This window comes from Misgurnus anguillicaudatus, chromosome 25 (assembly GCF_027580225.2).
Source record: "Misgurnus anguillicaudatus chromosome 25, ASM2758022v2, whole genome shotgun sequence".
Taxonomy (NCBI): domain Eukaryota; kingdom Metazoa; phylum Chordata; class Actinopteri; order Cypriniformes; family Cobitidae; genus Misgurnus; species Misgurnus anguillicaudatus.
The window spans coordinates 1,185,690-1,202,520 of NC_073361.2; the positions used below are offsets into that span (position 1 = coordinate 1,185,690).

The 16,831-nt window shown below is 37.0% G+C and overlaps 1 protein-coding gene across 1 annotated transcript in view; it reads right to left on the minus strand.

Annotated features, from left to right (window-relative positions):
* The window catches only part of LOC129425951 (ADP-ribosyl cyclase/cyclic ADP-ribose hydrolase 1), a 110,050-nt gene extending 93,515 nt beyond the window's left edge, over positions 1-16,535 (minus strand). The window contains exons 1-4 of the mRNA XM_055182044.2: positions 16,423-16,535; positions 7,582-7,708; positions 1,838-1,976; positions 1,657-1,739 (exon numbers count right to left, since the gene is read on the minus strand). Coding sequence (XP_055038019.2) covers positions 1,657-1,739; positions 1,838-1,976; positions 7,582-7,708; positions 16,423-16,535 — 462 coding nt within the window. The remainder of the gene's footprint in view (positions 1-1,656; positions 1,740-1,837; positions 1,977-7,581; positions 7,709-16,422) is intronic.
* Positions 16,536-16,831: the final 296 nt, after the last annotated feature.

Below are 16,831 nucleotides of genomic sequence, written 5' to 3' on the forward strand. Positions count from 1 at the left end.
GAAAATTTAAATGTACATGCGGCGGAAAATAGTTTTCTGAGTTTCTCAGAGAAAAATTACAAAGAGTTTGAAGTTATCATCTTCTACAGTGCATATTATTATCCAAAGATTCAGAGAATCTGGAACAATCTCTGTGCGTAAGGGTCAAGGCTGGAAAACCATACTGGATGCCCGTGATCTTCAGGCCCTTAGACGGCACGGCATCATATACAGGAATGCTACTGTAATGGAAATCATAACATGGGCTCAGGAATACTTCCAGAAAACATGGTCAGTGAACACAATCCACCGTGTCATTCGTCTATAGTTCAAAAAAAGAAGCCATATCTAAACATGACCCAGAAGCGCAGGTGTTTTCCCTGGGCAACTCTCATTTAAAATGGACTGTGGCAAAGTGAAAAACTGTTCTGTGGTCCAACGAATTAGAATTTGAAGTTCTTTTTGGAAAACTAGGAGGCCATTTCATCCGGACTAAAGAGGACAATGACAAACTAAAGAGGACAATGACAACCCAAGTTGTTATTAGCGCTCATTTCAGAAACCTGGATCTCTGATGGTTTGGGGTTGCATGAGTACGTGTGGCATGGGCAGCTTACACATCTGGAAAGGCACCATCAATACTGAAAGGTTTATCCAAGTTTTAGAGCAACATATGCTCCCGTTCACACGTCGTCTCTTTCAGGGAAGACCTTGCATTTTCCAACATGATAATGCCAGACCACATACTGCATCAATTACAATGTCAAGACTCCGTAGAAGAGGATCCGGTTACTGAAATGGCCAGCCTGCAGTCCAGATCTTTCACCCACAGAAAAGATTTGGTGCATCATAAAGAGGAAGATGCGACAAAGAAGACCTAAGACAGTTGAGCAACTAGAAGTCTGTATTAGACAAGAATGGGACAACATTCCTATTCCTAAACATTGTTCCTTATATGGACATTTTACTTTTCCGGCCTCTTACTGCTACCTGTCCCAACTTTTTTTGGAATGTGTAGCTCTCATGAAATCCAAAATGAGCCAATATTTGGCATGACATTTCAAAATGTCTCACTTTCTACATTTGATACGCTATCTATATTCTATTGTGAATAAAATATAAGCTTATGAGATTTGTAAATTATTCCATTTCTTTTTTATTCACAACTACTACAGTGTCCCAACATTTTCTGATTTGGGGTTGTACATAAAATTCATCAGAGCATCAGAGCTTAGCTGTTTAGATAAACTATAGTCAGATATTTTTAAGTCACTAGTGGTTAAAGGTTGTGTGTGTAAAGTTTAGAGATTGCGAATTGTAACCAACAGCTCACCCCTTAATTTCAAATCACATATGGTCACTATAGAACAAACATATCGTTGTCTGAGACAACTTAGGAATGAAACACACTCTGTAGAACAGTTTGTGCATTTAGGGTTACTGTAGAAACATGACGGCGACTTCCATGTAAGGGGACCTATGGTGAATGTAGATAAAAACGGCTCATTCTAAGGTAATACAAACAATAGAGTTCATTATTTGGTTATAATATAGTGTATTATATTGCATTTCCGTTGTCCTTTTAAAAGTTACACAATCCACCTTTAACAGAGATTGTATACTATGACAGATTTCATTATTTTCTATGATGGTTTAGGTTAAATTAAAAAAGCTTACATTCTGGGAAGCTTGCTTCCATAGTGAAAAAACAGGATGGTTCAAACATGTGGACCATTCAGGACAAGAGTGATAATCAAATCCTACAATTAATGATTAGGAACAGGAATGTGTTAAGCATCATGTTTGAATTCAAAACACTATTATGTAATTTTACATATATAAAGTAGTAATTTGGTACCTCTCTCTCTCTCCTGCTGTCCACACCAGATAAGATCATTAAACATGAATCCCACCAGTGTGTTTTCTAATGTCCAAAAGCTCTGTGTAACCGCTACATAACTGTGCATGAGGTCTCTTGTCTTACTCCAGAAGAGAAACTTAAAAAAAAGAGTTTCTTTAATCAAAGCAGACATAATCATCATTAAAGTTGCAAGCAGCTTTGATCAGACACTCGCACCTGTGTCACCACCACCCTGTGGCTTTAAGATAGCAGTGAATAGAGGGCATTATGCACTTAACTCATTCACCGCCATTGACGAGTTATCTCGTCAATTATGAGTTAATATTTAACTAATAAATATGCCTTTCTGGACGAATTTCAAAGCGAAAGTGTAATACCGCTTTTATCCACTAGATGGCGCCAAACCGAATTTATCAAAAACGGAAGTTAAAAAGATTTAATTATTTATTTTAACTGCCTTTATGTTTGATAGTCATTCTGAGTCTGATCTCTAACATAAATTCCTTTACAAAAACGCAATTTTTTAAGCTTTTTGCTCAAAATTTTGTATTTTTGAAGAGAAATATCCATATTTCAGTGGTTAAATTAAGCAGAAAAAGTAAATATATAATGAAACGTTTTTCCCCATTTTGTTTGTTTGTTTGTTTGTTCGTTTATTGTTTGTTTGAAAGCAGAGTGTTTTCTTTATTTTGATATAATTTGTATGTTTATATATTTATAGAAGATAATTTTTCCTGCAAGAAATTTTGTAAAACTTTTGTTAAAATCAGAAAAATGCAGGTGGGCAACTTTTCTCAAAAAGGCTGGCGGTGAATGAGTTAAGCTAGTACATTTGTGAAAGTAATTTATATGTGCCACATTTCCTGCTGCCTATGACTTTAATTAAATATTGAACACATGTAGATGTGTTCAGGCCACAATTAAAAAAAATCTTCTGGAATTTATAGGATTAAACCAGATTATTTTACAATAAATTATTGTAATAATTTATACAATATATACAACAGTGCTATTTTCTGATTGGCCATTGTGTAGCCTCTTTTTTTTTTTGATTGGCTGATAAGTGGCATGCTTGACTAGAACTCCAGGGGAGACGGGCTTGATAGAGAGAGCGGTTCAGCCAGATACATTTTGGGCGCTGCAGCATATTAAATATATGATAAATAGTTTTTTCCGCATGAGAAATACAATGTGTGGCGGGAGTGCATGTAGAACAAAAGACCCCGGCTATTATCAGACACGGCCTCAAAACACTACCGGCCCACCGGGACTCTCCCGATTGCCACTCCGCTACTGTCATCATCACTGCAATCCTGACGACGAACCTTGTTTTGTTGTCATAGCGATGAGTAACGGAACGATTGCATCTGTCACAGTGACATCTACTGGTAATCAAAACTTTAGCTTGTGCAATCTACATCATAGAACTGGCTTAAATAGACGATCTGACGGGTTTTAGAAGATTAAATACAACCCGAAACTAAAAAACAGACCAGGCCTTTATTGGAGATAGGTGTTTATTTACCCAAACCGGTCGTCACAGCAGGCTTCTAAAAGAGACAGGCGTCTATTTGGGACTCGGCAATTATTTGAAGTTTACGGTAATAATAATATTTAAGTGCAACTTTGGTGATTACAAAATAAACCCACACAGACTGCTTAAACAAAGTGAACCAAAAATAAGTTCAGCAGCACAAATAAAATCAGCAAGTATACAGTATGTTAAAAACCCTACAGCATAACTTATTTATCTTGCATTGCATCACAACCGGAGAGAAAACAGGCAGGCAAATAGTAAGTATAACAATGTTTACCTATTGTCATGATTCTGCCATCTTGTCCTTTGTTTAATCTAGTCTTTATGGCAGGATCATGACAGACCCATGTTTTTTGTCTTGTCACTTTTACCCTGCTCCCTTGTCATCCTCATCTTTGTTTAACCCATGTCACCTGGGGCACATTCAAGCTCACACTGGTGCGCAACGTTTTGCTACGGTTTCCGGGTTGAACGACATGTTTCCTGGAAACGGTGTGTGTGTCTGAAATGTCGGCCCAATCAGTGGCAAGAAGTATATAAACCACGCAGTACTAAAGAGACAGCTCGCTCAATGAGTTCAAGTTGGAATGTTTTCTTTCATTCTCGACGGCAAGGTCAGTGACTGTAACATCGAGGGTATTTTACAGTATTAAACACACATTTATAACGATTTCATCAGGCTTTAGAAACATTTACCATATTTTTCGGACTATAAGTCGCTCCTGAGTATAAGTCGCATCAGTCAAAAAATGCATCATGAAGAGGAAAAAAACATATATAAGTCGCACTGGACTATAAGTCGCATTTATATTAAAACAAATATTTCACAAAATCCAAGCCCAAAAACAGACATTTAATCTTGAAAGGCAAGTTACACAGAACAACAGGCTGAATGCCGTAGGTGTTCGTACATGTTAACTTAACACATTAACAGATATTTAGCTAATTTTTAGCTAACGTAAACATAGCATACAGAACAACAGGCTGAATATGTGTCCGTACATGTTAACTTACACGTAACATTAACATTTATTCAGCTAACGCAATAGCATACAGAACATACCGCAAGTTACCCGGGAGGCTGAATATGCTAAATTAACATAACAAGCCAAGGAAAATAAAGTTCACGAGGCTCTCAAACTCATTCAACATCACTGAATCCATTGAATTCTTCATCCTCTGTGTCGCTTACAAACAACTCTGCCAACGCTGGAGGAAGATGAAGCGCCGTCTCCTCTTCAGCAGGGCTGTCGTCAGACTCCGCATCAGTTCACGTTATTCCGGCCTTTCTGAATCCCGACAGGATGCTGTGTCGATCCATCCAAGGACTTGCTGGAAAGTTGCATGGCACTAAGCCATCAGAACGCTTAGTGTAGCACTTTGCAAGCCAAATGTTCATCATTTTTTGATTCATCCACCCTTTCTCATTCGCGTACGCAACGACTCGGTGGCAATTTCAATCCATCTCCACAACATGCCAACACCACTGTGAAGTGTGGCTTCTCATGACCAGTTGTCACTATATTCAAACTTTTCTGCCCTTTCTCTGCTACACTTCAGCCCATGGGGATGTCAAACATAAGGGGGACCTCGTCCATGTTTATAATATGATCCGGTGACACATTATGTTCAGTTACCAGTTTTTTTAAGAACTCACGGAAACTTTGGACTTTGGCTTGGAAGTCTGCTGGCAGTTTTTGAAACAACGTTTTCCGTGCTCTGATAGAGAGGCTGTTGCGTTGCATGAAGCGGTAACACCAAGAAGGCCCGCCTGCGAAGTCATTTATATTCATCTCCTTGGCAAATACCAGGGCGTGGAGACGTAACTGCACCATTGACAAGCCTCTCCCGGCAGCACATTGTTCTAGCACCCATCTTTTGACTCGTTGCTCCAGCTCTGGCCATCTTGCTTTTAGCCCGCGATTAGCTTTCTTTGTTTTCTTCATTAGAGTTAGGGTAACCTCTGCCTTTCGCCAGTCCAAGTTTCTTACTCACTCCAAACTTTCTTTCTGCCGCTCGATTACCGTTTTCTGCTGCATAATTTACTACCTGCAGTTTGTAATCTGCACAATAGGATTTTCTTTTTGAGGGCATTTTGTTTGTGTTAAGTCTTTCTCCTTTGTCGTTAATGTTTTATTTAACAGTTTTCAGTTAATTTTTTCAGGGGTGGGCTACAGGAGCAGCATATACTGTAGCGCCCTCTCGCGGCTGTAGACGGTAATGTTTTCTCTTGGTTCATGTTATGAATTAAATTTTACATATAAGTCGCACCTGATTATAAGTCGCAGGACCAGCCAAACTATGAAAAAAAGTGTGACTTATAGTCCGAAAAATACGGTAATAAAGAACACAAAGAACGGCCTCTCAGCTACCGTAGTTGCAACTCTTGTATCATCACAACAGGGAGTTCAACGCATCACCGTTTCTGTTTAATAAATGTTGTGAAACGTTTTGTCGGGGCTGAACGCAGCCCTGTTGTCCTCATTAGTTCTCCCCTTTTAAGGTCCTTGTGTTTGATATTCTCTGCTTGTTCATTGTTGTTCCATGCCATTGTTTCATGCCTGTGAGTACTCTGTCAAGTTAAGGCTATGTTTACACGTGGGCGGCTATTTTCATAGACGGACATTTCAAGCTCTCCGGATTCAAAAATAATATCGTGCACACATGTCAGTGTTTATGTACACGTATATATGCCGTCAAGAGAAGCTCAAGCCCACGTAAGCCAATCACCGGCAGCGCTGGTGGTGACGCGAACTGGTTCTTCATGTTGGAGGGAGGAGCTGTTGCAGTAGATGATCGATGACGTCAAATTACCGCGAGAGCGAGTTGAGGAATCACACGTAGAGGTCTAATTTTGAATTGCTCTCACGGTACTTTGACATCATCCGTCTGTCGGTTTTTGCAGCGCCGCATGAAGTCAAACACGCGTAAAATTGCTGACCTCCGAGCATTCGTTTCTGCTCCTCGACATAATGGAGCAGCTGTATTTGCAAATACAAACACACGAAACCAGTTTGCAGGAACATAAATGTGATCTTGGAAGCGTTCAGAGTAGCAGTCACATGTAAACATAGGTCGCATTTTTGACGTAGGTGCGAGCTCTGGCGCATACTCTGTGACGTTGCCTGCTTAAACTTCCGTTTGTCTTAGTTTACATGCAACCGTGCAACCGAAGATTTTCAAGATCTCCACTCTGGCCGGAGTTTTTAGAAACAATCGATTTCAGAGGCGAGTTCTCCGTTTGCATGTAAACGAGGGGCACAAACGAAGGTAAATCTCTCAGTTTTTAAAAATAACCAGGTACGTGTAAACAGAGCCTTAGTCTAGTCAAATCAAGTGTATTGTATATTTAGTGTTCTGTCAGTTTATTGTTAAGTGTTATCCAGTTTAGTGTCATAGTCTAGTCCTGTATCTTGTCCAGTTTAGTGTTTATTCTATCATAGTAAGTTATCCTGTTTATGTTGTTTTGCCCCCTCGTGGGTCTTTGATTTCTGTTTTGTCAGAAATCAAAGACAATAAAGAGTAGTGTTTCATCTAAGACACCTGTCTGCACTTGGGTTCCATCTTACACTCATAACACCTATAGGAACAAAACTGTTAAATACTTGATTTTTTATCATGTATTTTAATGTAAGATTTAAAATATTTTTTAATGTGGCTCTAGCTTAAGGCAGTGGCTGTAAGTCAGTGTAGTTTTTGTGTTTTTCTTTCCTTCAGTGATTCTGCTCATCGGTTGTCTTCAATAATTAAATAATTATCACCTAAGTATTCAATTAACTCTAACACTGGTTCAGTGTTACTATTCACTTTTTCCCCGCCATTGACAAGTTATCTTGTCAATTAAGATAATTTTTTTGCATGAAAAACGTGTTCCTGATGAGTTTTTATAATGAGCTTGCACTGCTGAAATCTCCATGCTAAGCGTTCACAGTATAACATCCATTTGCAGTTTTAGTCCACAAACGTATTCCATTTGAGAAATATTGATATTTCTCTGTTGTTTCCATCAGAATTTGTATAAAATAATCCTCAATCCATCTTGTTTTTCAATAATTGGGCATGCAACGTTATGATTGGCCTTTGCATGGGAAACAGGGTTTGTGAAAGTAGTTATTTGATACTAAACATGTTCTAAGTTTAAAGTCTAAACACTGCTAAGTTTTTTGTGCGTAAACACTTGATTGTTCTTACAATTAACCCTTACTTGATCACATGGTAAAATCTGAGCTGTGGCCCGGAACATTCTTTTGTAGTCTTTAACTCTTATACTGCAGGATGATCTCCTGACAACAGCTTTTTCAAACTCCTGCCAAATCTCTTCACAGTCGAACCTGTCAGAATGAAATTTTCATTTTATAAATGCAGGAAATGCAATCCTGACATATCCACAACAATCCACATGATGAAAATAATGAGAGTATTACTTAGATAAGAGGGAGAGTGTAAGCAGTGGTCACCAACCCTATCTGTCCTAATGAGTTCAGTTACAACCCTGCTAAAAAACAGCATACCAGCAAGACCAGCATAATTCCCATGCTGGTTTGGTGCTGGTTTAGCTGCTGGTTATCAGCATACCAGCACCGCATGCAATTACATGGATTAAAGTTCTCCGTCATAGCGATGGATTTCCGTCGATTGCAGCGAGTCTACGACGGATTTCCGTCAGTTGCAAAATTATTAAAATATCTTTTCATAAAGACGCCGTGTATTCACCTTGTGGAATGTGATCAAAGCCTGGAGTGGACCAAATCACGTTCCTCTCTCCACTGTAAGCGTTCTGTAATCACTACGCAACAGATCCACTCCGGGTTTTCTGGCTGTATCTCACGTTAAAATGAGGTAAAACTTTATTTCTGCTAGCATGATGGACATACTTGTAATGCAGAAAGGACCCGATGTTTTGGACATCAATAAAGGTGTATAAGACCAATGGAGATTAACTTGGCTTAGCGAAATGAGGAAGATTGGCAAGCCTTTCAGTTCGTAAGCTAAGAAATTCAAACAGTCAGGTAATTTACGTGTCTTTGCACAGTAAGCCTGCTGGGTTCCTATATTTTTGGGGTAATTGATTTGTCTCGTACATGATCGTTTTTAACTGCTGCACTGATCTAACCAGTTGCTGATACAACGAGTTTGTTAAACTCATGGGTAAACTTCACTTGGCGCCACAAGAACCAAGAGGCAGTCAGATGACATCAAAATCCCGTGAGAGCGAACCGAGAACTCATTAGACGAGACTGCTTCCGAAATGCTCTCGCAGTACTTTGATGTCACCCACCTGTCAGTTCTTGCAGTTGCATGTGCGCGTGGTCAGGAAATCTTGACGTTTGTACATGTATCCGCATTTAAAAGCAAGTGATTTTAAATTGAAACAATAACAACAGTCTTAAATGTGCGCGCTGTTTCTGTATGAGGGGAATAAGCAAGTCGCGCATTCGCTTCTCTTTGAGCTTGTGAGTATTTTTGCCGCTTTATTGGCCTTAAATACACATAAGGTTATGCGTCAAAAATCCCCTCTTTGCAAGTATCCTCAAACACGACCATTTAAGATTTAGGAGAAAGTGAACAGCAGAAAAAAGGGTAAGTTACCTTTTTTGCTTATATCTGTCACTAATGTTAATCAAACAATTAATCTCTTACTGCTCTTGACTAAATCAATTTATACCTTTACTAAGATATATACATTATTGTTTATTATCCTTATTTCATCAATGACTGTTTATCCTTAGAGAGCTTGAATATTGTTCTTGTGTAATATACGCACGTTGCGCACAATGCGTTGTTTAAGTGCATAACATTGGGCCTAAAATAGCACCTCAGCTCTGCCTCTATTGTAAAATAATAATTTGTTGATAAAGGGTACAGTCATTTAATGTACAACTGTCACTATGATTACAGGCGTTCTGTGTGAATTGTACACGAGTTTTATTCGAGTTGCTCGTTCAGGGTTTATATTCATACATACTGTATTAGAGCTGTGACAGGAAACTGTTGTGTGAGCAGAACAGACCCTGGATTATTCGTTTATGTGTAGCTACTGAATAATATGATATTAACATTTCTGTACCACTTTTAAAAAAGTTGTATTTGTTCACATTATTAAATGCATTATATAACATGAACAAACTATGAAAAATATAGAGTATATAAGCATTTATTAATTCATGTTTATGTCATTAAAGTAATTAATGTTAGTTCATGGTGCATTAATTAACGTTAACAGTTTCTACCTTGATTTAAAAAATGTATAAGTAAATGCCAAAATTAATAAGATTTACAATTGATAAATAATTAAGATTCATTAAAGGTGGTGATATTCATATTTCTTTTTATATAGTGAGTTATTTAGCGGTTTCACCTTAATCTGAAATGCCCTGCAAACTACATTTTACAGAATAAAATTTTTTAGTTTGTCACAAGTAGATTAACATGACAGGATAACGTTTTTAACCCTTAGTGCAGGAGGCACAAGTGTTTTGTTTTAGACAGATATTAAAGGTAATGGTTCAATTACAGGACTGTGTTAAAAGTAAAGCTGTAAATTAACAAACTATTAATAAACCTATCATATGTTGTAATTAAGTGTTAACACTGTTTATTCACAAAAAAAACATACTCGCACCGCTGCTGCATTTCATAGTGACAGTTGGCAACCCTATAAATGCCACAGTAGACTTCAATATGGCATTAACGGCAAAAAACATCTCCCCTTAGAATGCTATTGGTGTCGCCTATTTACAAGGAATATGACTTGGCCTGAAAAAAATTTCAGTCAGAAGAATTTTTTTCACTTTAATCCATGCAATTAACATTTTTATCCTTCCGCGAAACTTTGCACAGATGGATAAAATGATGGTAATACCTTATTAAGATCCTCTGCTTCATACTTGTCCGTCTCCATTTTTTTCTCTTTTAGCCAGTCTTTGAGAAGTTTTAATGCCCATTCTGTATTTTTTTGTGTGTTGGCTTCGTAGCTGTCATGCTCTATTTTGTCAGGTTCAGTCTCAGTAAGCTCTCTGTGTCTTGTCGTTGTTCGTTCTTCTATCCACTGTTTAAATGTTTTGTTTTTTTCCGTACATGTTAAAATTAATGTCAAAATTGTCCATTCATAATTGTGGCTGTCCAGTGTTTGTCACAAGATGGCGCCAAACAGTCAAAAGCCAATCTTTATTGGCGCGGAGCGATTTTACTCGTGCAAGTAGTCCGGCTATGCGTTATTATTTTGGAGCGGTTATTATTTGAAAAGAACGAACCTGCAAATGTCTCAACTGACCAATCAGAATCAAGCATTCCAGAGAGCCGTGTAATAATTGGATTTAACCTCATCCACCAGTAACTCAATTCCTTTGGCTGTAAAGTTCCTTTTTTTTTGCTCTCTTTAGTCCTATTCGGACGGGATTAGTTTTACAGGGGGACCTCTAAGAAAATCGTGCTTCTCAGAGGTCCTCTGTGTTTTTAATCCCGTCCGAATTGGCCATGTCTGTGTTTTTCTCTGACGACTTCCGTAAAAATTCCAGAGCAATTTACCTACTGTTTTTCGCCGAACTCGGAGGTCCTCTGAGAAATTTAATCCCGTCCGGATGCAAATATCTGTGTTTGCCCGCAATATCTTTTGAAAACGCGTTTCATTTCGTGTTTTGGCCAACGTGATCTGCCGTAAGGTCTTACTAATGCGCGCATATTGTATTTCCTGAGTCCCATTCATTCAGATATGAATGTTTTTTCGCATTCGGCAAAATAAAGTAATTAAATAAATACGAGCTGAATATCATACATTGTTAAGACTAAACACTGTAATATCATTAACGTTATAAGAAACTCAGTTCAAAGTTGTTCAACTCCGGAATGGTAATGTTAATTAATAAAGATATTACATTTTATTAATCATTATTTCTTCATTTCTTTGTGTTTGTTATAAGCAGACAGTTATATAAAACATGTAGGCTAACGTTACTTTAGTAGGATTTGTATATTTTATTTTGATTTGTTAAAATTAAATTAATAAATGACATGTTTTGTCATAATTTTACATTTAAAGCAAAATATTTAACATTACAAACACGCGTATCCAGAGCATGTGCTACTGCAATGCCCAAATGCATGAAACAGACACTCCCATCTCTGGAATAACGTTAGCCTACATCATTTTAATCCCGTCCGAATCTGTACATAAAATCACAAACTCAAACGTCTTTTGGAAAACTAATCCCGTCCGAATAGTGCATTCGCCATTATTGCGGTGAGGAAAAAGCACATCCACGTGACTTGTAAAGGGAGGTGTTGTCACCATATATGGTTCATTGGAGGCGTTTCAGAATGCAAATGACCATGAACATGCACGAGCATGGTGCTTAACTCATTCCCCGCCATTGACGAGTTATCTCGTCATTTATGAGTTCATATTTAACTAATTAATGTGCCTTTCTGGACGAATTTCAAAGTGAAAGTGTAATACCGCTTTTATCCACCAGATGGCGCCAAAACGAATTTATCAAAAACGGGAGTTAAAAAGAGTTAATGATTTATTTTAACTGCGTTTATGTTTGATAGTCATTCTGAGTCTGATCTCTAACATAAATTTCTTTACAAAAACGCAATTTTTTAAGCTTTTTGCTCAAAATGTTGTATTTTTGAAGAGAAATATCCATATTTCAGTGGTTAAATTAAGCAGAAAAAGTAAATATATAATGAAACGTTTTTTCCCCATTTTGTTTGTTTGTTTGTTTGTTTATTGTTTGTTTGAAAGCAGAGGGTGTGTTCTTTAATTTGATATAATTTGTATGTTTATATATTTATAGAAAATAATTTTTCCTGCAAGGAATTTTGTGAAAATTTTGTTAAAATCACAAAAATGCAGGTGGGCAACTTTTCTCAAAAAGGCTGGCGGTGAATGAGTTAAGAACACATGGGATTTATCATCAAGGATTACTTACTGAAACAATTCTATAAATGCTTTATTTTATTAACTTTTTGTTATTGCACTTTAATTGTAAAGATGTTCCTAGTTTGAGATTTGTATTTCCTTGTCGTTTTTGAACTATACTAGAATCCTCCACCTCTCCCCACTCTAAAAAAAGTAACTTTTACTCTGAGTAAAGTTAAAATGACTTTTTACTTTTACTTGAGTAGATTTTTAGACCAGTAACTTTACTTTTACTTAAGTAAAATATTATTAAAGTAATTTTACTTTTACTCAAGTAGAATATTTTATTACTCTTTCCACCTCTGACAAAGAGCTTAGCCTATTGCTGTCAGATGTTATTGGTGAACTAGCCTACAGAGACATAAATGGAGGCCCTAGGCAATTGTTTATAGGTAGTGCCGGCCCCAAGTTTGATGCTTGGTTTATTTCAGTTTGTGGTATTTACAACAGTTTATTACAACACACCTTTTTAATGCAAAAAGGAAATTAAAAACAAATTATCAAATAATATTGCTTTTACTGTGAAAGAGAACAGTTTGTCCCTCTTAAAAGTAATAATATAAAATATTATTTATAAACATTTCTAAATAACATTTTGAAATACATTCTGGAAGTTGTAGTTTTGGCACATATGCAGATATCAAGAATCAGCAATGCATGATGGGAGTTTTATACTAGGGTGGATCCCAGGATGCATTGCACCATTGTTGCATTGACATTATTTAAGAGCACAGCCTCATCTCGCCCACTCCTGTGACTTGCTCTTGGATCTTTTGTATCTGTGTCTGATGGTGAAAGATGAGATTTAATTTTTCTAACCAACAGTCTTTGGTCTCAATAATCTATCATTTGTTTATTTTATTCAATTTAAGGGCCAGATTTACTAACATCATTTTGGCGTTAAATAACGCCAGACGGGATTTACTAAAGACGCACAGTGGATAATTAGTGCTGATAAGGTGTGGTCTAGTTGTTTTTTCTAGTATAGACCTTTTGCGTGTTTACACTTTACATCATGTGTGTGTGTGTGTGTGTGTGTGTGTGTGTTGTGCTATGTTTATATATTTATTAGTAAACATCATATTTTAGAACAAACAGGAAGACATGGGCTAAGATATAAGGCAAAAAGAAGTAAAAGAAAACGAAAAAATAACCTAAATAAATGGTAATATTGATATTATGAACTCATTCAAATCTTTAATCATTCTAAATAAATTATAAACGTAACGTGATGAAAACGTTATAAGAGACACATAGAGAAATCAGACTTCGACAGAACACCGGATATCTTCTCTAATTATTTTCTATTCTAATTATTAAAAGATTTCCAAATGATTTCATCACTCCAGTCTGTCCGGTTGAGGGCTTAATGCAACCATAAACACCTACGTTTATCTTCAAATGGTGTCTTCAACGACGGTATACTATAAAAATGAAGGTCATCTATTTTGGCATTCCTATTCTGACACTCAACAGCACAACAAAACATTTTCTAGTGAGTTATATTGTTCGTTTCACTCGTGTCTCATTCGTTTCCACTGTTTTTCTGCCACCACATTGCGCGCGTGACGTATCTGTGACGTCGACTCGCAAAAGGTCTATTAGGATTAGGTCTAGTATTTTTGTGACGGACCTTACTGCATATGCATATCTAAGAGTTTCCCTTTTAGAGGCTAAATTTATGGGAGGAGACTATTTAAATGATTCATGCAATGCGATTAACTAATGTGTGTAAATATTTAACGCCAAAAAGCATGTCTTATATCATTTTGAGCCTGAAATGGTTGCAATTGTCGCAGATAATACGACGCTTGGCAGAGGCAGTACAAGGCAGCTGATTTTTCCACACGTAAAAGTTTATTTGTAATGCCAGAAAAAAAACATATTTTTCAAAAAACTTGTTTGCCAAGCCATGTTATTTTTTATAATCACAGGAGCAGAAGCCACACAATAGCAGTTCTAGTAAGCCTTCATTTTTTTGACCTCCGGTTCTTTTAATTTGCCCTGTTTAGTCAATCTGGCCAAAACTCTCATGTGTGATTGTTTTGGGAGAGGTCAATTTTGGTAAAAGTAAAATTCTATAACTTATATATTTATATACTAAATAGATTTTTTATTTAATAGTAACGCTGGACTTTGTTCATGTCAGTACTACATTAAACTAAATAATGAGTGTTTATCATTCTAACCAGTTTTTTAAAAATTTAAGACAGAGAGATGATGGTTCTGCCTGTTGTTTATTCATATCAATGTGTACATCTTATAACGTGTTTTAAAACACGTTACCGGAAAATAAGTCATCAAGTGTTCCAATGTATAGTAATTAATCACTTAAAGGGGCAATGAATCATTTGTTTTTATTGTTTTATACTGTTGTCTGACGTCTACGTTCGTGTGGTTTTTACATTTAAAAACATCAAAAGTAATCTATTTTGAACCCTGGTTTTGAGACTAGCTCGAGGAATGCTCTGTTTTTATGGGCGTGCTTTATTGAAGACCTGGAAGTAAACGTTCAGTGCTAGGATTGTGTGGCATGATGCACATGAAATTTAATGCAATGATATCAAGCAGCAGCCAAAAATAGTTTCCTTAGTAACTTTTAATAGCAGGGGACTATTTTCGGTCCTTGATTATTACGCCAGAATGAGAGTATAGTTCCTAGCCATATCGGCCTAGAAAATCAAAACTTTTAATTTTCTGTCGGTCTTAGTACACGATGTAACTACAGTAGAGTCAAGTTTAAATGGGTAAAATATCGAAAAAAAATTTTTTTTGGAGAACGATGCTAAATTGTCTAATCAGTTTTAATGGATTGTGCTAAGCCATGCTAAAAGTGATAGCGCACAGACCCGGAGATCGGCTTGAATGGATTCCAAAACGGTAAAAACAAATGTTTAACAATAAAAATGATTATATTTTCCAAAAAAGTGGAGTGTCTCTTTAAATATGGGTAGGTTTCTTTAAAAATACAAAAAAGCAAAAAACTGAAATAATTGCATTTTTGTAAGGAATTTTGTTAGAGATCAGATTCAGATCGATTATGAAAACATTAAATTTAAATTAAATTAGTTTTTGCTTCAGTTTCTTTTTTACAAATTGAGGAAAAGCGGAATTACAGATTACCGTAAAAACTCATAAGTAAAGCGTTATTGGCAGGGAAATGTTTACTCTTAATTGACAAGAAAACTTGTCAGTGGCGAGGAAAGAGTAAAATTTATTCTTTGATTCACCACTCCTTTAAGGGCGTTTTCACATCTGTAATTCGGTTCATTTGGTCCGGACCAAAAGCAAAAAATGATAAATTGTAACTTTTTTAGCAGATTTGGTTCCATTTCACACCACACTGATTGCTCTGATCCGCACCAATTGAAACAATTCTGTCATGTGATAGGATCAACATCACTCATGGCCACATGTATTTGAACGTATTTACTAAACGGCTTCACGATTGGTCAGAATCAACGTGCGGCAAATTCCAACGGAACCCACGGAAGTAAACAAAAGAAGGATAAAAAAGCAGACACCATGGACAGACGGCTGCGCGCTGTAATTATGTCTCCGTGGTTGTTATACATAGTTTGTATACAGCACAAACTGTTCATTTTCAGAATGAATCACGGATGCGGCTTGAAAACAACGATTTAATGCACTACAAACGGCGGAGACAAAAAAATTCGGAGGCTCCGCCCGCACCTCCTCGCAACTCCAGGTATGTCCGCGATTTGTCATTGTGCTAATATTGCTAATAGAAACGGTCAACAAACACTTCCTCATCCGATAATGCACTGCGCAGTTGCCTACGGCAGCTGGTTTAGTCCAAAATGCGCAGTACCTTTGCAGCTAGGTCGGCTCGATCTCGGATCGAGCCCCCACCACAAACGAACTGCTCCAGAGCCCGCCCGAAAGCGCACCGAGACCACCTCTGCAAGCTGGTCTTGGTCCGCTTGTTTGGTCCGCACCAGAGTTCGATTGCTGCATTCTCACCTCCCCAAACGAACTGTACCAACTGAGCAATCAAACTCTGGTACGTTTCAATCGAACTAAACAAGGCAGGTGTGAAAACCCCCTAAGTGTCCAATTAACTCTCACATAGACTTTGTATATGTGCCAATAAAATCTCACCTAGAGCTGGGATTAATCAGGGTTACATATTCATAACACCGTCCAGTAACAATCTGTTTAAGATTTAAGGTGGTCCCAAACTCTGCTGTAGGGTCCATGACGAAAAGAAGCATGGCAAATCCTGAAAAGGTTAAAAACATGCATAAACAAGAGTTCTGAGGAAAAATATTATTATTTCACAGACTGGAATTATTTAATATTAGTTATTGCAGACACTCACCTAAAGTAATTCTGAAAAGCAACCTCACCTGAAACAAATATAAAGGCAAAAAAAATTAAAGGTTAAAAAAAATTGACATATGAAATCTGACTTAAACATGCATCATTTGTCTTAGTTAAATCTTCTAAGTGAGAAAGAAACATGATGTATAGCTGAGTTTTTTATCAAATCGGTAATTCTTAATAACCT